This window comes from Marmota monax, unplaced genomic scaffold, assembly GCF_021218885.2.
Source record: "Marmota monax isolate L192 unplaced genomic scaffold, Marmota_monax_Labrador192_F-V1.1 WCK01_AAM20220418_F8-fsc00019, whole genome shotgun sequence".
NCBI classification, from domain to species: Eukaryota; Metazoa; Chordata; class Mammalia; order Rodentia; family Sciuridae; genus Marmota; species Marmota monax.
This window is the reverse complement of record NW_026695242.1, coordinates 4182303-4205446: the sequence shown is the minus strand read 5'-3', so window position 1 is coordinate 4205446 and position 23144 is coordinate 4182303. Positions and strand designations below refer to the sequence as shown.

The window sequence follows — 23144 nt, the reverse complement described above, 5'->3', positions numbered from 1 at the left end:
AGTGACTTCTATAAGGCATTTAAAAAAATTTTTTTTTTTTAGTTATACATAGATGCAGTATCTTTATTTTGTTTATTTACTTTTATGTGGTGCTGAGGATCGAATCCAGTGCCTTACAAGTAGGAGGCAAGTGCTCTACCCCAGCCGCCAACCCATAAGGCTTTTTTTTTGGGGGGGGGGTGTACTGGGAATTGAACTTAGGGACACTCGACCACTCAGCCACATCCCTAGCCCTATTTTGTATTTTATTTAGAGATAGGGTCTCACTGAGTTGTTCAGCACCTCACTTTTTTTTTTTTTTTAAGAGAGAGAGAGAGAGAATTTTTAATATTTATTTTTTTGTTTTTGGTGGATACAACATCTTTGTATGTGGTGCTGAGGATCGAACCCAGGCCACACACATGCCAGGCTAGCGCGCTACCGCTTGAGCCACATCCCCAGCCCCTAGCACCTCACTTTTACTGAGGCTAGCTTTGAACTCGAGATCCTCCTGCCTCAGCCTCCCAAGCTGCTGGGATTACAGGCATGCTCTACCTTGCCCTGCTGCCCATAAGGCATTTTAAAAATATTTTAATTTGTTCCATAAGGCATTTTCATTGTAATAAATTAATTGACTGAAATCATATTCCCAGAAATAGGGTGTTTATTTTTTAAATTTAGGATCTTCAATGCAAATTTCTAGTCAGAGCATCCTGTTCATTTTGCTCTGATGTGTTTTAGTTTCGACATTTTGGAAAGAATGTACGAAACATTTAAGCTGGAAAATGATGAGGAGACTGGAGTAATTGGTAATTGCCTTCTTTTGACAGGCATCACTTGTTCTCTGTCTTTGGTTGAGACATTTTCCCAGAGGTCTCCCCCTCCCCTCCTCTCTCCCCCACCCCACCTTCCTTACCTCCTTGTGTGGGGGGGGTGGGGGTGTGGTATTGGATTAAAACCAGGATTGTTCTACCACTGAACCTCATTCCCATCCCCCCTTTTTTTCTTTCTAATTTTTTTTTAATTTTTATTGTTGGTTGTTCAAAACATTACATAGTTCTTGATATATCATTTCACACTTTGATTCAAGTGGGTTATGAACTCCCATTTTTACCCCATATACAGGTTGCAGAATCACATCAGTTACACATCCATTGATTTACATATTGCCATACTAGTGTCTGTTGTATTCTGCTGCCTTTCCTATCCTCTACTATCCCCCCTCCCCTCCCCTCCCCTCTTCTCTCTCTACCCCCTCTACTGTAAATTTTGTTTTTAATTATGGGAACAATAACAACAAAAACATCTAAAACAGAAGCTTCTAGAAGAACCATTTGTTCTTGCTGTCTTAAACATCTCTTCAAACTTAACCTTGGCCTTCTGATGGGCCTTACATTTAAGAGCAGGATCTCTGAAGACATCCTAGTCAACAACAGTTGTGTCCAAGGGGATATCCACAGAGTACCTTGTGGGCATGATATGATTGTAGTTATAAACTTTCACAAAAGACTTTATCTTTGACCTTTTGGAAGTTTTATTTTTGCCCATGGCAGGTGTCACTTTGTGGGGATAGCGATCAATTCTAGCTACCAAAGCATGGCTTTAGGGACACTCTGGTGTGCCATCATCAATGACGACAGCTTTGTGTTTAGAGTAGCGTCCAGCCAGGACCAACACCATCTTCCCAGGTTTCATGAACTTGCCCATTTCAACAGCAAGCAGCCAGGCCTACAGCAGAAAGGAAGAAAGAGCATTCTATTCTCCCTTTTTATTCTTTAAGACAGGGTCTCTCTAAGTTGCTGAGGCTGGTGTCAAACTTGTGATTCTTCTGCCTCAGCCTCTCAAATTGCAGTGATTACAGTCATATATCATTGTACCTGGAAATCTCTTCTCTCCTTTTATGAGGTTTTTACCTTCTCAAAAATAACATCTCTATTCATCAGAGGTCATAGAAGAACCAAATTATGTATATTTGTTGAGTATCTTGCTCTTTTCCAGTAATAAATTTCTCTCTTTTCTCTCAACTGAGGCAGAAAGGAAAAGTGTATAAACAGTAGGTGAACTTTCTAATGAGATTAGGACATCTAATGAAATTGTTTTGTTTTGTTTTGGTTTGGTTTTTTGGTCATTAGCCATATTAGATTCTGCAATCTGTATTTGGGGTAAAATTGGGAGTTCATAACCAACTTGAATCTAATGTATGAAATATGATATGTCAAGAGCTTTGTAATGTTTTGAACAACCAATAAAAAAAAAAGCCATATTAGAATCTATCACTCAAGGTAAATTGCTTTTTAAAGTTTAGGTGTGGGAGTTGGAGTTGGTTTTGGCTGCTGACAACAGGAAATTCAAAATGACTATGATGTAGTAAGCACACATGATATATTATCTCTAAGAAGTCTGAAAGTAGGTACTCCAAGCCTGGAATAATAACTTTATAGAGTCATCCAAAATTTGTGATTCTTCTGTCTTTTTGCTTAACTGTTCTAACCCTTGGCTTACATTTTCAAAGCTACTTTGTTAGTCCAGGATGGCTGCTAGATCTTCAAGTAGGCTAGAAGAAGGAAAGGTGAAATGGTAGAAAAGATTCTCTGAGCTCTTATCTCTTTCCTTTATAAATACCTCTCCCAGCAATCTTTTACACTTTACCTGTTTCTTATTGTATAGAACTTACATGTCTAATACCTATCTTCAAGGAAGACTGGGAAATAAATTGTTCTGGAACTTCGTGGCCACATCAATATATTTGTGAAGAAGGGGGGAATGGATATTGAATGGTAGCCCTTGATCTCTGCTGTAGACTATTTCTTTCTTTTTCTTTTTTTTTCATGGTAGGGGCCGATACTGGGGATTGAACATAGGGTACCTCACATGCTAGCCATTTGCCGTACCACTGAGCTACATGCCCAGCCCTGTAACCTACTTCTTTTTTTTTTTTTTTTTAAGATATATTTTTTAGTTGTAGGTGGATACAATACCTTTACTTTGTTTATTTTTATGTGGTGCTGGGGAATGAACCTTCGTGAGGCATGCGCTCTACCACTGAGCCACAACCCCAGCCCTGTAACCTACTTTTTAAAGCAAGAATAACCAAGCAAATACTATTGTGATATCATATTAAAAGTTTTAAGGTTGAGCTTGGTGCAACATGGTGGCTCTCACCTGTAATTCTACCTACTTGAGAGGTTGAAGCAGGAGGATTGCAAGTTTAAGGTCACCTTTAGCCACGTAGCAAGACCCTGTCTCAAAATAAAAGGCTGGAGAGGTAGTTAAAAGATAGAATAACCCTGGTTTTAATCTCCTATATTACCAAAAAACATAAATAAATAAATAAATAAATAAATAAAAGGGAGGGCACTGGGAGGAATAACAAGCCAATGTGGTAATACATGGCTGTAATTCCAGCTATTCAGGAAACTGAGGCTGAAATATGAACCCATCCTGAGCAATATACCAAGACCCCCATCTCAAAATGAATAAAGAAAAAAACCTTGGAGATGTTTTTGTGTTATAGCGACCTTTTCTTTGTAGAGGAAGTACTGTAAAGGAGTTTGAATTACAATGATTTCACTTAATTACCAAAATTTTTCTACATACAGTCAAGCTTTGACCAACCATTCTTGAGGTCTACCAGGGAATTAATTAGACTGGGGCCCTGTTGATTTTGCTTAGTTCTTCTTATTTCAGAGTTATTCCTTATTTGAATTTCAGTGAGAATGGATGTTGGGAAGCTCTTCCCTTCTTAAGCATTTGAAGCACTAATTCATAGTTTTCATTGTAGATATATGGCAGTGTATGGGAAAAATTACACCGGGCTTTTGCCATTTGGAGTGGATTTGGTATGACCCTGACTGGCGTTCACACTTGTGGCGATTACATGTTCAGTGGCCACACAGTCGTCCTAACTATGCTGAATTTCTTTGTCACTGAATGTAAGTATTTGTTTAGTGCTTCTGTGCATGTTAGATAACTAGCTACACAAGGGGCTGTAGAAAGTGTGTAAAGTCCTTTTAAGAAGGAGCAAAACAGCATCACCTAAGAAATGTGTGACTATAAGCACTGGAGGGAATGCTTTTTAAAATGATCTTTCTGTCCTTTTCCTAGATACACCAAGAAGCTGGAATTTCTTGCACACTTTATCCTGGGTTCTCAACCTCTTCGGAATCTTCTTCATCTTGGCTGCCCATGAACATTATTCCATTGATGTGTTTATTGCCTTTTATATCACAACAAGACTCTTTTTGTACTATCATACTCTGGCCAATACCAGAGCATATCAGCAGAGTAGGAGAGCAAGAATTTGGTTTCCCATGTTTTCTTTTTTTGAATGCAACGTTAATGGCACAGTACCTAATGAATATTGTTGGCCATTTTCAAAACCAGCAATAATGAAAAGACTAATTGGATGAAGACTGTATCTTTGTAATGAGTTTGTGATTAAATATACAGTAGTTGTTGAAAATGAATAACTTTGCTTTCTTCCTCTAGGTTGTTCCTGGATGTGTTGCATTTTGGCTTATATGTTGGTAGAGTTTCCTGTTCTGAGCAAGGCTATGATTATAAATAACAAGAAAAAACAATCAAGAGTTCTTACTTACCTGTTTGAACAGAAAGATTAAATAGAATTTTCTGCCCCTCCACTTTAGGGGGAGACCCACTGTTTAACTGGAGTCAGGCTGTTACCCTTACCTGTTGAGTATTTGCCTTATTGAACATAAGCAAATCAACTTAGGTAGTCACCTGGTTGAAAGATTTTTATTTATTTTCAGTAGGACTCTAGTTGAGAAATAATATTTTTAAGCTCCTTATTACCTTCTAAAGGAAAACACTACCAAGTAAGCAATATTTGTTCTTTGAACTAATTCCTTTGTTAGTCTGGAAAGTGATTTGTTTTACTGATAAATCACTTTTTGCCTTCTGAACTATAATTAAGAAAAGTACACTGAGTTATACCAGCATGCCTGAAACGAGGAGAATGAAAGGGGCCATATAAGAGATGACAGAGAACTGATGTGGATGTCATTGGCCTTCTTTTTTTTTTTTTTGGCCTTCTTATTAATGCAGAAATAGGGCTCTATTTTTCACCAAAGATTAAACAAAAGATGCAGTTCCTATTTTGTTCTGAGGGTTTAATATGAACATCATTGAGTATTCATGAGGAGAAAATGGCTGTATTTATAAATGTAAATGTGGCATAATTTTAATGATATGGGTATCTGGAATAACTTTGTGCTATAAATGTTAGTAGATGACAGCCCAATTTAATGCTTTTTAAATGATATATTTAATAAGCGAAATAGTGTTTTATCAGATGTTAAAGTTCTTACGTCAGTAAATAGGGAAGTATGCATGCAAAGATTTTTTTTTTCTTTGAAAAGAAATTTATAACAGATTGTAGATATAGTGTTAACCTTAATTTCTCATTCTTGGCCATCAGAAGGTAAATAGTCTGAGACATATTTGCATACAAAAAATACTTTGTTGGTTTTTATTTTTTAAAATAATTGTGTATATACATTCTTTCAATATAGTCTTAATTTGGCAGTGAGGAAATGATATACTTAGCTGCTGTTTACAACACTAAAAATTTAGTACTTAAGTAATTTCACCTCTGTGATAACATTTGTCACTTTATTTTTAATGATTTTATATAGTAGTTATGACAGTAGCATGGTGTAGAAGTGGAAATTGACCCCTAACTGATTAACTTAGTTACTTAGAATATTAATTATATAGTTTTTACATTCCATTAAAAAAAAAAAAAGGAGTTAGAAAAGGTGCTAACATACTAAAGTCTAAAATTAGGCCATAGCAAAAGCCTGCCACTTCCTTATCTAAGTGAAATATTTTATTTTTGCACTTTGAGTCATAGTCCCACCCCTGTATAAGCTACAGAAGAGTCTGGATGAATTGTATAGGGAAAAACTACATGAATAAGTTTCCATCAGTGCTGAATAACCCCAATTTGAGTCTTTTGTACATTGTTTATTTCTCATTTGAGAAATGATATGTCAACTAATTTTCTTATGCTTTTAAATCTTGCACTTCAGAATCTTACAATATCTTCAATTGTTGATTCTGTTACATGCTAGGAACAAAAATGCCAAGGTAGTAGAGCACTTGCCTAGCATGTATGGGGGGCCCTGGGTTTGATCCCCAGTACAGGTGTGGGGAAAATGTCTTACCTAAAGAATTATTGCATAAGCTAATGAAGGAAAGATACTTATTGAAACTCTTTGACCTTTGACATCAAAAGATATGTAACTGCCATTTTTTTCTAAATGACAGAACAGGACTAAATTTAACAAGGAAGGAACTTATGTTGACTTTGGGAAAATATATTTTTTTAATGTGGCACACCTCATTTTAAAATGTTAAATAGCTTATTAATGACAAATGCCCTAACATCAGTCTTCTTTCCTTCATATGGATTTTATTGTAGAACAAAGTAGAAATATAGCTGCCACTAACTTTGCAGAGCTATTGACCTTGAGAGTACCTAACAACAGGCTGCCATGAGGATTGTAAAATAACATTTCAGCCTTGTGATTACTCGTATCTGTTTTGAGAAGAAGGTAAGCTAGATTTATAATTTATTGTTTTAACTGTTACAAGGCAGTGTTTACATAAATTAATCACTTCCAAGTCTCTGTTTGGAAAACTTTGAGACAAAATTATTTTTAGTTTTTCTGAAACACAAAAGTACATATTTTAGTTGTTTTTTGTTTTGTCCAGAAATTTCCAGGTTTTTGTCTTTATACGTTTTTTTTTTTTTCTTGTCAAAATCTTAACTAGTGAAGATGGAATTTATGTTTACAATTTGGGTATGTATATGGCTGCATGGAGAAGCCACATGCCTTAGGTTTACCTTTTATTTTGACTTTGTACTTGGTTCCACAGTTGCAGACTTGTGAAAAGCTTGCATCCTTGAGAGCATAGTAGAGAAGGAACCAAAAAGGTTTTGGCTTTGGGGGATGCAAATGGAGGTTATGTTGAAAGTCCTTGATGCATTTTCTACATTCTTGGGTACAATGTTGCCCTTTTCTCTTTTCTCCCTTCCCTACCCTTACTTTCCTTTCTCTCCATTCTTTCCTTTCTTTCTTTTTTTAAAGACCACAGTAGGGTAGTGTACTGAAAGATAACTGAAGATAATAGGGAGTCAGAGGTTTTGAAAGAAGGCAAGTTTATGGTTAATCAGGTAATTTCGGGGGGAAGCCTTTTTGGGCTGTGCTTCTGGATTCTCAACATGACTGTCCTTCCATAGTTCTCTCAGACCAGAATTGCCAGGGCAAAAATTCAACTTATACATGCTGGCTTATTTATCGCTATCCTTCTAAATCTGAAAGCAGTAAGCTAAGCCTTAGAACCAGTAAGTTAAATAAATGTGGCTGTTCCCCACAAAAGAAAACTCCATGGCCCAGAGAGCTACTGGATAGCATTACCCTTGACTCTTTGAGTGGTAATCTGCCCTACTGTATACCTATCTAAGTATTAGGACTAAGAATTTCAAAAATCCTATAATTTGTACAGAGGGAACAGAGGAGCCAAATCCTATTAAAGCTAATAAGAGACAATCTATGCTGGGAATATCTGTTTAGAAAGTGTTACTTATACTTCACCAACTCATACAACTCTGCCCTGCTTTGACTGTGTTCAGCAGAAGGCATTTTTATCATTAATTTTAAGGATCCTAGATCCAAAATGCTTATGAATGTTAACCATATTTTTTTTAAGTTCTCTGATTTACTAAGTTTATTTTTTGAGAGTCTTTTTGCAGATTGACATCATCCCATACTGTAAGTAATTTATACTGTAGTCATTTCTCAGTTAAGGTATTCAGGCATTTGAGACAAAGAAAACTCTATTTTAGAACAGTCCATACTTTCTAAGCAATATTGGTTGTTTTAAACAGTTTCAAAGCCAACAAAGCAAGATAGTTTTAATGCAGCTTTACTTGGCAGTTTAAAGAGTTCATATTTGTAAAAAATTTAGTCTGAATACACCATACCTCCGTAGCTGTAAAATAACATCAATGGTCAGAATGCTTCAGGGGACCAGTGAAAATGGAAAGTGGTAGAGGTGGTTTGTTGTTTGTTCCCTCTCTGTCTTTGAGTGGCTTTGAATGACTAAAATTAGTGTGGAAGTAGGTTTTGGTCCCCATCTCACCTTAACCAGATAAATGCCTCTAATTTTAAATAACTAATATGATATTACTTTGTCAAGTTCAATGCAAATATCTGTGAAATCTATAAGCCATTATTTCAGTTACCAATAAGTTAGTTTTTAGAATACATTCTACTCTGAATTAACCAAAGGACTTTTTATTCACTGTACTTCATGTCTCAAAGTAAGGAAGTTTTTGCTTGATAAGAGAGTAGAAAGAACACTGTCAGTTTCATTGTTATTTCAAATCTGTTTCAGTCTGAACTACTGGGTTGTGGCAAGAACTGAACATAGCCAAGTGATAGTATCAGGTAGTAATGCCATCTTAAAATGACTAATTTTGATAATTTTTCATTCAGAGAATCTGAATTATTAGGACAATGAAGTATTTCTGATATGGATCAAAAGAAGTGAACTCAGTGGGTGAAGCAATGTTAGCCTGGACTAAAGTGGGTATGTTTAGTTTTGAGAATTCTACCTAAGTCTCCCTGTCCACAGAGAAACTAGTATTACTTGAAGATGTGAAAGTTCCTGTGGTAGCCATACCTTGAAGCACAGTATTGTATATAAGTAAATATCTTGATTCTAAATTAAATCCAGATTTAACTAATATATATTATTTTATATCTTTGTTGTATTAAAATGTTTGAAAATACTAAAAATAAAACATTTGAAAGTTGAATTGCAGTTTCTTATTTAAAGGTCTTTACATTATTAATGCAACATATCTTATTTATATGGTGAATTTTAAGTTTCACAATAATTGAGCTCTAAAATCTGTAGAATCTAATCCTTGGCATTTACTTATTCTTGGTTATCCATTAGATAAGTAATTTTTCCTTTTCATTTTCTTTTCTGTAAACTGGTGAAGAAAAGTGATCTTTCTACAAGTATTAGAATAAGTTATAGATTAAGAAATTGAAGGCTAGGGATATAGCTTAGTGGTAGAGTATTTGCCAAACATTTGCCTAGCATTTGTGAGGGCCTCCCATCACCACAAAAGGAGGGGTGGTGGGCTTGGGATGTGGCTCAAGTGGTAGCGCGATCGCCTGGCATGCGTGAGGCACTGGGTTCGATCCTCAGCACTACATAAAAATAAAATAAAGATATTGTCTCCACCTAAAACTAAAAAATAAACATTTAAAAAAAAAAAAAGGAGGGATGGTGGCAAACACATTTAAGTTGTTTTTATTCCCAAACACATTTAAGTTGTTTTTTGTTTGTTTTTGCAAACAAACAAACAAAACAAACTGGTTTTGCAGTGCTGAGAGTAGATCCCAGGGCCTTGTACATACTAAGCAAGTGCTTTACCACTGAGATTCATTTCCAGCCCCTAGAGTTGTTTGTTTAGATTTTTTTTAATGTACACATGTTTTAGTTGTAGCTGGACACAATACCTTTATTTTATGTATTTATTTTTATGTGGTGCTGATGATGGAACCTAGGGCCTTGCACATACTAGGTAAGCTTTCTACCTCTGAGCCACAACCCCAGCCCTGAACCTGTCTTCTTGATTACCTCAGTAGCACTAGCCCCAGCTGGTCTTTCTTGGGAATTCAGGAAAGAATAGTCCAGAACAGATGGAGAGTCACCTTGGTAGAATGGAAAATGCACTGTCTTTAGATTCTGAGGACCTGGGTACGAGTTATACTCTGCTGCTAATTAAATCAGGTTTTTCCAGTTCTTAACTGCTTGTGTTAAGCAGAGAATAGGGAAGCCTAACTAAAAGGTTATATTAAGGGCAAGATTGTTGGGCTGGGGATGTGGCTCAAGCGGTAGCACGCTCGCCTGGCATGCGTGCGGCCCGGGTTCGATTCTCAGCACCACATACAAACAAAGATGTTGTGTCCTGTGATAACTAAAATAAATAAATAAATAAAAAATTCTCTCTCTCTCAAAAAAAAGGGGGGGGGGGGGCAAGATTGTTAACGTACTGTAGTTTTGCTAGCTCAGTACATAATACATAACTGTTGAAATATTATTTGAATTTAGGTCAATAAAATGAAGCCATGTCCTAGAGAGTTAGTAAACTAGCTGGAAGATGTCATAAGAAGATAAAGAATAATATTCTTTAGTGGGACAGATCAGTAGTTTTATGGGTTTTTAAATATTATTTTTGTTTTTAAAAAAGATTTAAATTTTTTGTTTTTCTTATTTTTTATTTTTATTTATTTATTTTTTTTAGATCAGTAGCTTTAAGACTCTGTGACAGAGTAGGGGTAGGGGAAGTGAGGTGGAGCTTTTGATTCACTTGTACTGTTTTCATCCATAGATGGTGATTTACATAATTTAGCTTTCCTAGACCTTCTTCTCTTTGAAAAAAGATTGATATAGGAGAAGGAAATGTTTGAAACCACTGAGGCAGTAGGTACGTTTACTGTCTTCTCCTGGCAGCTTGGGGGAAGGAGTAAGGACTCCTTGAAAACTGGGGGCAAGGGGGAAGGGTGTCCAAGAAAAATCCACTAAGGATGTGAAACTTTAACTGAACCTTCCTTAAAGAATAAGTCAAGAATGGAATCAAAGGCTTAGAGGGCTCTGATTGCAATGGAAAAAAAAAAAAGTGTATATTATAGAGTATTGGTAGGGTTTGTGTGTTTTGAGTCACTGGGTTTACTAAGCATGTACCACCATGCCTGATCCTGCATTAGTATTTTAAAAATAGTAATATAATAAGCAAATGGTAGAATGGTGACAATGTTATTGATATGCAAATCTTTCTGGAGGACTATCTAAACTGCAGACTATCATTTATTTTCTTAAAAGCCCTGTAGGGGCTTTTTTAGCTCTTCTAATCATTGTATACTTCCTGTAGGGAAGTTTTTTGTTTGTTCTGATTCTGGGGATAGAATCCAGAGGCACTATGGATTACTACTATGCTACATTCTCCTTTTTTTATATTTTTAATTTTGAGATAAGATCTTGCTAAGTTGTTTTTGTTTAGGGCCAAAGTTGTTGAGTCTGGCCTCGAACTTGCAATCCTCTGTCTCAGCCTTCTAACTCACTGGGATTCAAGAGGCTATATCGCCCAGTTGTGGGGAAATTTTAAACTTATACTATTTTCCATCTGAAGTTTCAATATTTAGTCTGTGAAATAAACGGACAATATACAGATTAACAGAGAAACAGCACGCAAATTTATTAATGTGCATAAGCATCAAAGCCATAAACACAGCATGAGACTCAAAGAAGAGAAAGATCCTGAACTAAACAAAGGGATGAAGGCTTGGGCTTCTTGGGGGAAGAGAGGGCAGTGGAAGGTTGTGAGAGGAGAAGAGGGTACACAGCAAGCAAGGGTTATCTTGTTAGGCATTTCTTAGGAGATTTCTTAGGTTAACTACTACCTGTGGTAAACTTTTTTTCCTGAGAAGACCTGTCCTAGGCCCCTGCCCTAGGCTGGGAGAAAATCCACTGCTGCATTGGCTGTTTACTGATGTTAGATACATGTTTCTTTTTATGGAAGTGATAGGGGACAGACAGGGAACATTGAGGTGAAAGGGATAGTTCTATAAACTGGGCCCACTGTGCTGACCCCCACATGCTTTCACCTTTGAAAAGCAATTTATCTGTAGCCCCATGTGGCTTCAGTGGACAGGGATGTTACATTCTTCAGCAATTACTTGTTGTCTGTAGGAGAAATGCATGCCTGAAATAATGCAGATAAGAGGAACACAGGTTACCCAAAAGGGGGGACTTGTGTGACCCTTAAACAGACCAGATCCCTAACCTGAGGGAGATAAGGATAATTTCTCCTTACCATAAAATCTATAAGAGCAGGTTCCAATTAGAACTGGTCAGCATGGGCCAAAGTGACCTAGAGTGGTCATGGTAACTGGGACTTAAAAGTTTGATGTGATTCTGCTGTTAGTAAAAAGTCAAGAGGTGGACCTGAAGGAGGACTTTCTGGAAACTTCCTTGGGACCCCAGTAAAACTAGAAAGCAGGAGAGGTATGCTATCCCTCTCCTGAGAGGCCCCCACTCCCTTGAGGGTGCCCCCTTTCCCATCACTTCTAATAAATTCAATCCTGTTAACTCTGAAATCTTTCTGACTTGATCACAAAAATCAGGGTTTGAGAGGGGGACCTTTTGCTGCCTCAGTTTCCTGGAAGGCCCTAGCCCTGTAACAAAAGGATAGATTTCAGAGCCATTCCTGTGTCTGTGGAGGTCTGCGGTTTCTCTGGATAACCAACTCAAAATATGCCAAAGACATATATTCAGGGTGGAATAGTATACAATGTGAAGAACTAGGAAATGAAGATGATTTAACAAGTAGAGGAGGGTGTCTCCCATTTTGTTAGTAGCATATATATTTTTTTAATTTGGTGATTTCTTACTTTTGGAAAGTAGCTCTTCTAATCATTGTATTCCCCCAAGCACCTGTATAAGGCTAAGTCCTGTCTAGTCCAGGGGACATTAGAGGGATTTAGTGACTTTGTTTTAAAAAGTTCTGTGAAGGCTGGGCATGGTGGCATACTCCTGTAAGCAACTGTAAGAGGTTGAGGCAGGAGGATTGTGAGTGCAAAGCCAGCCTCAGCAATTTAGTGAGATCCTGTCTAAAAAAATAAAAAGGGCTGGGAACGTAGCTCAGTGGTTGAGTGCACCTGGATTCAATCCCCAGTACCCCCCACCCCCACCACAAAATAAATAAAAAATAAAGTTCTATGAAGGGTAATATTAATACTGACTGCCTACAGGCAGCTATTATTGGCTCTGCCATCATCTAAGAGACACAGGGACCCAAATTTACCTGTCCTGAAAGGAAGGCTCCAGTGTAGATGTGTAGGACCTGAGAGATGGAAGATGTTTCAAAGCAATATTTATTCAACATTTATTAAGTGCCTGTTTTATGCTGGCTGATGTAAGTGGTAAACAAAACCAGGTCCCTGCTTTAAGAAATCTTAATTTCTAGACCCCACCCCCCCAAAAAAAAGTATGAGAAAGAGCAAGGTAGGGTAGCTTAAAACTGTAATGCCAGTGACTCGGGAGACTGAAACAACATAATTGCAAATTTGAGGGCAGCCTCAGCAACTCAGTGAGATCCTATCTCAAAAAAATAAAAAGGGCTAGAGATGGGCTGGGGCTATAGCTCAGTGGCAGAGCACTTGCCTAGCATGTGTGAGGCCCTGGATTCTATCCTCAGCATCACATAAAAAAAATAAATAAATAAAGTAAAGGTATTCTGTTCATCTACAACTACCAAAAAAGAAAAAAAAAAAAAGGTGGTGGGGGGTGGCTAGAGATGTGGCTCAGTTGTAGAGTACCCCTATGTTCAGTCCCTAGTACTGTTAAAAAAAAAAAGCATCCTTAATAGTAAATTCATATAAGTAAAACAAACTAAAACCCAAGAGAAAAAAAAAATCAAATATCATTGCTAAGTGACCCAACAACAAGACAAGAATCAAGGATTCTTGGTTAGGATTTCACATTAGATTGTATACACCCTAGTAAGTCAAGAGAGAAAGGAATAAATCTTAGCAAATGCCAAAGTGGGCAACAAGATAGAGCTGAAAAGAATTTAAAAGATGGTTAAAAAAAAAAAAAGGAGAAAAATAAATAATGATGGTGAAGCTGCCTGTTATAACCATTAAAATAGTACCACACAAAGAGGTCACAGACACAGCACTAAAAAGAAAAAAAAACAAAAACATCCCTGACAGCTGTCAACTAGTAACTAACCTAGGTGGTAGTACCCTCCTACTGGAAGTAAGCAAGTTTATAGGTTATCAGCATCAGCTGAGGGCTCAGCATGATTGTGATGATTCATCTTCACTCATGAATATGCTTCAACAGCAATAGATACCAAGCAATAACAAAAATAACCAAATGTTCCCCCCTTTAATATGAATAAGTATTATTTTGCTCTTTCATGAAAATTAAGATACTTAATTGCCCTAGCTTTCTGAAAGCATCCAAACCAGGATAGCACCCCTTTGCCTTTCTTTCTTGAACCCTCCTTGAGATCACCTAACATAAGCCCAAATCTATGCTAGTACCTCCTGGTGCTTCTTCCAGTTACTGAAGTTTCCCCCTCTTGCTTTTGCTGCAAGAAGTCTAATTTAAAAACTATCTGTTTGATGAAGGTGTGCCCTGGTAATCTTTGCCTGGTGAGTGTTGACTTTTTAGGTAGTCATTAGAGCTGTGACCAGAACATAAATGCTTAAGTAGGTGAAAACATAGAAAGTAAGAGGGAGCACCTGCCACCTGGTATAACACAAAAGAAAGTCCTGTTACAGAGGTGACTTTTAAGCAGAGGCCTGGAGTGGTGGGTTTAGATACAGCAAGTATGTGAGACTCTGGAGCAGCTGAAACGGCTAAGGCCTGGACACGCCTCAACATAAATTCCTTAAATAACAAAGCCTAAGTTTTCAGGAAGTTCCTCCAAAATCTACTCAAGGGCAGTTTGAAAACAGCTTCTCAAGAATGGACATGTACAAAGAAGCCAGCTCTACCTGGTTGATGATTTCTGACATAAACTCAAAATCTTGACACAAAATATATTATCCCCCACCAGCCCCAAAAAGAAATATGTGAATTGCAAAGAGATATGATGGCAAAAGTACCCTCAAAACTCCCCCTTGACATCCAGTGAACAAGCAGCAGTTTTTAGCTTCTCTCCCCGTTCCTATAAATTCTCTTCCTGCCAGATGATTGAAGAGGTAGAATTGAGCATTTGCATCATCTTCCTTGCTGTTTGGTTTTGTAGTAAAGCTCTGAAAAACAAGGGGAAGAGTGGTTGGAAATGAACTTAGAGAAGTAGCTAGGGCTGCATCATACAGGCCTTGAAGATTGGTAAAGATAAATTTTGCTTCAAGTTCCATGGGAATCCATTAGAGGATTTGTGAAAGGGAGTGACTCACATCCTCATCCCACATCTCATTGTAACCCAGAGTGACACTACACTTTGCTGAGGCAGAGAAGGCCTCCCCTACCCAGCTGCTTCTGGGTAGGGTAAAGCCTGGTCCTGGAGCCTGTTATCCATGATTGGACCTTCAGGCTTTTCTGTGTCCTTTGTTAGAAGCCTGAAAGTGAAGGATGCACAAGGAAATAGCAGCTACAACAGAGCTGAAAGAAAATATAACATTGGGCTGGGATTGTGGCTCAGCGGTAGAGCGCCCGCCTAGTACGGGCAGGACCCAGGTTCGATCCTCAGCACCACATAAAAAAAGAAAATAAAGGCATTGTGGTGTGTCCATCTACACCTAAAAAATAAATAAATTAAAAAAAAAAAAAAGAAAGTGCAACATTAACTGAGCAATACTGCAGTGAAAAGAGGAAGCAGGTTTTTAGCTTCTAAAAAACATTTCATAGGTTGGGCACGATGGAAAAAAAAAAAAAAGAGCTGGGGATGTGGCTCAGTAGTGGTTGAGTGCCCCTGAGTTCAATCCCTGGTACAAAAAAAAAAGGGGGGGGGGAGCTGGGGATGTGGCTCAAGCGGTAGCGCGCTAGCCTGGCATGCGTGGGGCCTGGGTTCGATCCTCAGCACCACATACAAACAAAGATGTTGTGTCCGCTGATAACTAAAAAATAAATATTAAAATTCTCTCTCTATTTTTTTTTATTTATTTATTTTTAAATCAGGTTTTATTGAATCTAAGGTCCTGTCGATTGTAAGAATCAGCACTACTATTTTTTTTTAGTTTTCGGCGGATACAACATCTTTGTTTGTATGTGGTGCTGAGGATAGAACCCGGGCCGCACGCACGCCAGGCGAGCACGCTACCGCTTGAGCCACATCCCCAGCCCCTTCTCTCTCTCTCTTTAAAAAAAAATTCATAGGCTGCTGAACTAGAGAAACTTGTTTTTGAATTAGAGGTCAGCCTTTGCAGGTGGACACCAGCAGAGGGTGCTACAAACCCCCACCAGCCCATGTACCTTTCATTTAGGCACAGAATGAAGTTACTGTTTCGAACAAGCATAACATGAGCATCAAATGACCTGGCTTGTTAAAACATATGAAAGACCCTACCTCAATAGTTTGATTCAATAGTGGGAGAAATTTTTCATTTATGGGTTCTCAGGTGATGCTGAAGCACCCAGTCAGATTGGTTCTCCATCTTGAGGTGATAAGGATCACCTGAAGTGCCTTTCAACACACCCCCTAGAGCATTTCAGAAATGTGTGGAGTGAGAATGCAGGTTTTTCTCAAAGCTTCCTCTAATTTCATTCTTCTTCCTCTTAGGCAGTTGTGAAAGTACTCTTAAGTTGTACAAATGATTACTGCAAGTATCTTGCTTAGTTTTTCAGGCTCCCATCTCTTTCTTTTGGTTCTCAATTGTACAATTTTGGTATATAAAAATACATTTGAGCCAGGCATTGTGGTGCACATCTGTAATCTTAGCAACTTGGGAGGCTGAGGCAGGAAGATTGCAAGTTTGAGGCCAGCTTCAACAGTTTAGTGAGGCCTAAGCAACTGTCTCAAAATAAAAAATTAAAAGGGCTAGGGATTATACAGCTCAGTGATAAGAGTGCCCTGGAATTTAATCCCCAGTACCAAAAAATTAAAAATACATTTGATTTCTGGATCCTAACCTTTTATCCCATGGCATTGCCAAATTCTTGTATATTAGTTTTAGTTCTTTTGTAGATCCTTCAGGATCCTTTTCATAGTTATACTTCTCATTCTTCAGGCTGTACATGGTGCAGAGTCACACCAGTAGTGTACTCATACATGTATATAGGGTAATATTGGGTATCTTATTCTACCATCCTTCCCATCCCCACAACCCCACCCCTCCCTTCTTTCCTTCCCCCCATTCCTTTGCACAATCCAAAGTTCCTTCATTCTTCCTTACCCACCCCCACCCCCACCTCCCACTCCCACTATGGATCAGCATCTGCTTATCAGAGAAAACATTAAGCCTTTGGTATAGGGATTGTTTTGTCCTTCCCCCATTCCATCTTGAACCCCTGTTTCTTTGGTGGCCAGAACTAGAGTAACTGATGCTATTCTATCACAATATTCAGGAGAAAATAATACCCCAATTCACAGAGCAATTAGACAGTATTCTGAATCCAGCAAAAAGACTGCTAAGAACACTTATAAGAAAAACATTAGGATATAGACATTAGCCCTGAGAGCAGAGAGACCTAGACTTGATGAGATGATTTGTTCTTTTTGTCCAGAGCTCGGGAGGAGACTCATTACCCTTCCACAGTGGAGATGTTAGGCTCTAGCCTTTAGCCTTCCATTGTGAGGACAGTCCTGCACTGTGAGCCAGGAGCTCCTGAGCGAGTCAAGCATCTGTCTTGTGGCATCCCAGGGGATGAGCCTCCTATTTACACAGCTTTATCTTTCCTCTGCTACATTCCTGGTCTGTTATGGTGTAGGATGTGAGATGTCCCCCAGAAGCTCACATGTGAGACAATACAAGAAAGTACAGAGAAGAAATGATTGGGTTACAAAGGTCTTAACCCAATCAGTGAAATAATTAATTACCTGATGGGATGAACTGAGTGGTAACTAAAGGCAGGTGAGGTGTGGCTGGAGGAGGTGGGACAGTGGGGGTATGACTTTGGGGTATATATTGTTTATCTGGCCAGTGGAGTCTCTCTCTCTCTCTCTCTCTCTCTCTCTCTCTCTCTCCTTCCTGATCATCCTATGAGATGCTTTCCTCTGCCACACTCTCTGCCATGATGTTCTGCCTCACCTCGAGTCAAGGAATGGACCCAGTCTTCTGTGGATTAAGAGCTCTGAAACCGTGAGCCCTCAAGTAAACTTTCCTTCCTCTACAATAGTTCTGGTCAGATCTTTTAATCACAGCAACGAGAAAGCTGACTAAAACACAGTCCTTTTTATTTTGAGATGAAGTTTCACTAAATTGCCCAGGCTGGCCTCAAATTTACCATCCTCCTGCCTCAACCTCCTGAGTTGCTGGATTACAGGCATTCATCACCACACCCATCCCTAGGCACCTTGTATCCTTCCTTGAAAAAAAAAAAAAACAACACAGGGGCACATACCACTAAGCCACATCCATGGTCCTTTTTATTTTGAGAAAGTCTTGTCAAGTTGCTTAGGTTGCTGAAGCTGTTACCATGTTTACCAACGACAGAGTCCTTGCTTCCCCAAATGCTGAAGTATAACACCAGAGGGGCACACTGAGGCAAGTGTGGAGTTGAAAGCGGAAGGCTTTATTAAAAGACAGCACAAAAGACTTCCTCCCGGAGGAAGAAGGGGATTCGAAAGGTGGAATCCGTGGAAGGGGGAGGTCTTCCCTTTTTGATATCTTAGGTCTTCTTTTAGTCCTCCCACATTCCTGTCCTTTGTCTCCCTCTATCCTGCAGTAATAGAATGCAGGTGGGAAGGCCAGAAGATGGGAGATGGGTGGACTGGCGGAGTAATCTGGGCAGGAAGGGCCTGGGTTGGTTTGCTTAGCACCTCCTTGTTTGCTGGGAGCTACTTCATTAACAGTTCCTTAGGATGGGTTCTGGGCCTGGGGGACATTAACATTTCAGTTTCCCCAGGTGCTGTTCTGGTTTCCTGGACTCCATTCTTGATAATGGTCTCCATTATCTTACTCTTTATTAGAACCGATTTACCTACCTACACTCTACCTATCTTTAAATCTGGCTTCAAAGCTAGCCTCCAATTTGGGACCCTCCTGTCTTAACATCCTGAATTGCTGGGATTATAGGCATATGCCACTCCGCCCAACGATGTTCTTTCTTTTGAGAGGAAAACAAAACCAGAACTTGATTTAGCCAGAGGCCCCTGGAATACAGTTATCCTGCTAACTTCTTCAGGAAGAAAGAAGCAACTGAAATGGGTCTTTACTGCAATTTGCTTAATTATAAAGCTATTTTGAAGAGGGGTGTGATGGTACACTGTGTAACCCCAGAAACTGGTAAGGCTGAGGCAGGAGGATCACAAATATAAGACCAGCCTAGGCGATTTAGCAAGACTGTCTCAAAATAAAAAAAATCAAAAAGGGTTGGGGATGTAGCTCAATGGTAGAATGCCTTTGGGTTCAATACCCTGTTGTAGGGGGCAATTAAGGGCCAGGGCTATAACTCAATGGTAGAGCTCTTGCCTATCATGCAGGAGGCTTTGGATTTGATCCCCAGCACTACAAGTAAATAAGTGAATTCACAAGACACGTAGATGGAGGTCAAGGAAAAATTCTTCCTGTTAGGGAACCTTCGCTTTATGTAGATGTCCACTCCTCTTGAATGGTCTAGCAGATGCTCGACCTTGGCCCTTCTGGGGTTTTGCCCACCCCCAGCCCAGAGTCTGTAAGGGTCTGGCGGATGTCGGAGGAAGAGACCACCAAGAGACCGGTTCATGCAACAGCAAAAGGAAATTTATTGAGGATCCAATCCAGCGCGCTGGGGCTCCAGGCTCACTCAACAAGGGAGAGCGGCCCAGAGCCCCGAGCAGAGGTTAAGCAGTGCTTAAGTACACTTTTTGGGGAGGGCGGGGGCTTTGCATACATCAGAGCAAATCATCATGAGGCACGGGAAAATCGAACAACAATTCTTGAACATGATTAGTACATTCATTGGCGGGAACAGGTCGGGCGGGAGTGATAGGTCAATCCTAAGAAGGGGGGTACATTCAAACTGATTGGTTTGGGCCCTGAGATGCCTACGTGCCAAGCTGCACAGGGTCCTAGGTTATTAAACAACTAGATGGTCAGGGGGAATATTTACTGGGCAGTCCCGGGAATTGTCCTAACAGCTACAGGAATTTCAGGTTTTAGGTGTAGCATAGGAACTTAACAATACCTGGTCCTTTACATTTTAACTCAGGCTTTGCAGCTTAGAAACTTTACAACACCCGGTCTTTTACACTTTAACTTCAGTTTCTTTTACCCTTACAAGTCCAGCCAGCCTCAGTGTTTTCCACTTAGCTGTCTTTTGTTCCTTATTTCTGAAGTCCATTTTCTCAAAGCTGGACCTGGCTCTGAAACTGTTGGATTTCAAATGCAGTCTCACTGTGCTTTCTTACCTGGCTTTACCTGGTATTAAGTGGATCAGTTCATACGCTTTGTAAAATGTGTGATTTTTTTTTTTAATATTTATTTTTTGGTTGTAGTTGGACACAATACCTTTATTTTACTTATTTTTACGTGGCGCTGAGGATCGAACCCAGGGCCTTACACCTACTAGGTGAGCACTCTACCACTGAGCTACAACCCCAGCCCCTAAAATTTGTGATTCTTAATTGAATTCTTATGCCTGTAACAAAGATGGAATAACAGAGACTACATTATTTTTGTACCTCATTTAGAATTACCTCCCCTAGTTGGTCACCCGGGCCCTAAATATGATACTCCGTATGCAATGGAGCCCTGAACTGAAGACAGCCAACCCATGTGTCTTTTTTTTTTTAATATTTATTTTTTAGATGTAGTTGGACACAAGACCTTTGTTTTATTTATTTATTTATTTTTATGTAGTGCTGAGGATTGAGCCCAGTGCCCCGCGCATGCCAGGCGAGCGTGCTACCACTTGAGCCACATCCCCAGCACCCTCATGTGTCTTTTGATGACTGGGCACACAGTCCTTGACATGGCTGGGTATATAGGCTGAGCCACAGCTGGGCACATATGTCAGATTCATGCTTACAATTTCATGAAAACTGTAGAACTTGAGCAGGCACATTCTTCAGTATATTCTAACCTGGCCTTAACTGACCTCTCTTGCCTAGTCTTGCCAAGTAATCCATCTTCCTGCTACTTCTTGCCCTAACAGCCCTTCCATTTTTTTTTTCTTTGCAGTACTGGGAATTGAACCCAGGGATGCTCTGCATCCGCAGCCCTAGATGATTCTTGATGTCATGCCAACAGAGCCATTGAAGCATTAAGGACTTTACCTATTTAGAGAGAATGACAAAGAGTTTATACCACTTATAAACACAGGGATTGTTAAACTAAAATACTGTTGAGCCAGGCGCCTGTAATCCCAGTGGCTCAGGAGGCTTAAGGCAGGAGGATCACAAATTCAAAGCTAGCCTCAGCAACTTAGTGAGGCCCTAAGCAAATTATTGAGAACCTGTTTCAAAAAATAAAAATAATGGCTGGGGATCTGGCTCAGTGATTAGTGCCCTTCATTTCACTCCCTGGTACCAAAATACATAATTAAATTAAAATACTGTGATATACACAAAAGTAAGCATTTCAGAAAATAACCTTAATTAAATACCTGAAGAGTAACCTTTTTACATAAACAACGGATGGACTAAATTAGAAAATATTTTCATTTGTTCATTAAAACAGATTTCTCTTAAGACATACTGAAGAGCAAATTATTAGCATGGTTACCCTAGATTCCTGAAGATAATAAACTGAATTTCTCATAATATACTTTATGATTCAGTCAAACCAGCTAGACCTAGTCATTCTGAATTAACTACACTTCAAGTTCTTTGGCTTTGAAGAGAGCAGTGATTCATTCAAAAGGTGTGTCTTTGTAGCTTGTCTCATAAAATTGCTGGAAACTAAGAGAAAACTGATGCTGTATTGAAGGCAGTGAGGGAGGTGTCCCAGGTACACTTTGGTGTCCACATGGGAGCCTCATGAGCTTGGTGGATTTCTATTTGTAGGGAGCTGTAGCAGCAGCCCTGACTCCACAGGCACCACCACTGTTCCCAACCTTCCTCACAGAAAACAAGCAAAAACAACAAAAGCCCACATCTGTAAACTTATACATAGAACTTTCCTGTAGCATACAGGCCTTAAATGAAGAAAAGCAAAAACTTGTTCCCTTGGGACAGAAGGTAATTAACCTTTTGTGAGAAGGTGGGGGCGAGGGTGGGGTGGGGAGACCTGGCTTCACAGGAACTGGTTTGCCTACCCTGGGAGCAGAGAGCCCCTTAGTGGTAGACTGTGCCCCCTACTGGGCCTTAGGCATTTCTTCCAGCTGTGGCTTTTCTCCTTTTGTGTGTGTGTGTGTGTGTGTGTGTTTGTGGGGGTGGTATTCTAGGGATTGAATCCAGGGCCTCTGAGCTACACCCACAGCCCCACTTTTCTACTCTCTGATAACATTTTCTGGAGCTGTGGTTTTGAGGAGTAATGAGACTATGGGATTAAACTTCCCTCCCATCAGAGAGCCACGTTGGGCCACTGGGACAGATTGAAGCCCTTACCTGAGCTTCACTAGAGGCCAAAACACAGCTGGGAACACAGAAAACAGTAATTTCAATAGCTTCATCCCAGAAAGACCCACACGACAGATTACTTTGGGGGCAACTGTTAGACCACGACGCAAGAAAAGACCACTGACTCCAATTAAAATCAAATTAAAGCAAGCTTATTATTTCGACTGGCCGGGCTGCCTTGCCCATCAAAATCGTGGGAGCCAAGGACAGCGGCGAGGCTTCTTTGCAGTCCAGCTTTATAGCCCAAAAAGTTACACAAAGGGGGGTTACAGATAACAACACTCTGAGGAGCATAACACAAGTTTACATTTTTGCTGGCCCCAGCATCAGAATTTATGGAGATCTTAGAGACTCAGAGAGGGTCGTTATCCAGCCAGGGAAGGCCAGAATTTATGAGGCGTCACTAAGGTTTAGGAAAGGGTTGTTATCTGGTCAGGGAAAACCGGACATGGGTGAGTTCAGGGCACGGGCAGGCATTCCAATCAGCTTTACAACATCAACTAATGGCCAGGGCATACAGACATCCTAATATTTTTACAGAAAACAGAAATGAATCCTTCATAACTTGTGACAAGCTGGCTTCTGATCTAATGAGAGAACTAGGCTAGGTATATCACAACCACTGTTGGAGCTGTGGTTTCCCCTACCAAGTCAGACTCGGTGGGGAAACCCTAAAACGGTGGCTTGACATCCTGAACCAAACAAGAAGGCAATACTCTGAGCTAGGCAAGACAGCCCAGGTTCTGGATGTCCTAATTGTGTCCCATAGTTGACACATTTTTTCACCAACCTTTGTAATTTCCTTCCTTTGGTTTCCTGCCATTTTTTCCTAGCTGTGTTGAGGCATGGCTTTCACTGCTAAAACAGTCCTTCCAGGTGGTATTTACTGTTTAAATAAACCCACCTC

The 23144-nt window shown here is 39.6% G+C and overlaps 1 protein-coding gene and 1 pseudogene across 3 annotated transcripts in view; one reads left to right on the top strand and one right to left on the bottom strand.

Annotated features, from left to right (window-relative positions):
• Samd8 (sterile alpha motif domain containing 8) overlaps nucleotides 1-8824 on the top strand; it is a 59048-nt gene extending 50224 nt beyond the window's left edge. For all 3 annotated transcript variants that reach the window (XM_058577917.1, XM_046419894.1, XM_046419895.2), the window contains 2 exons: nucleotides 3761-3911; nucleotides 4084-8824. In XM_058577917.1, coding sequence (XP_058433900.1) covers nucleotides 3761-3911; nucleotides 4084-4388 — 456 coding nt within the window. In that variant the 3' untranslated portion in view covers nucleotides 4389-8824. The remainder of the gene's footprint in view (nucleotides 1-3760; nucleotides 3912-4083) is intronic.
• On the bottom strand, nucleotides 1286-1686 carry LOC124076106 (large ribosomal subunit protein eL27-like; annotated as a pseudogene).
• Nucleotides 8825-23144: the final 14320 nt, after the last annotated feature.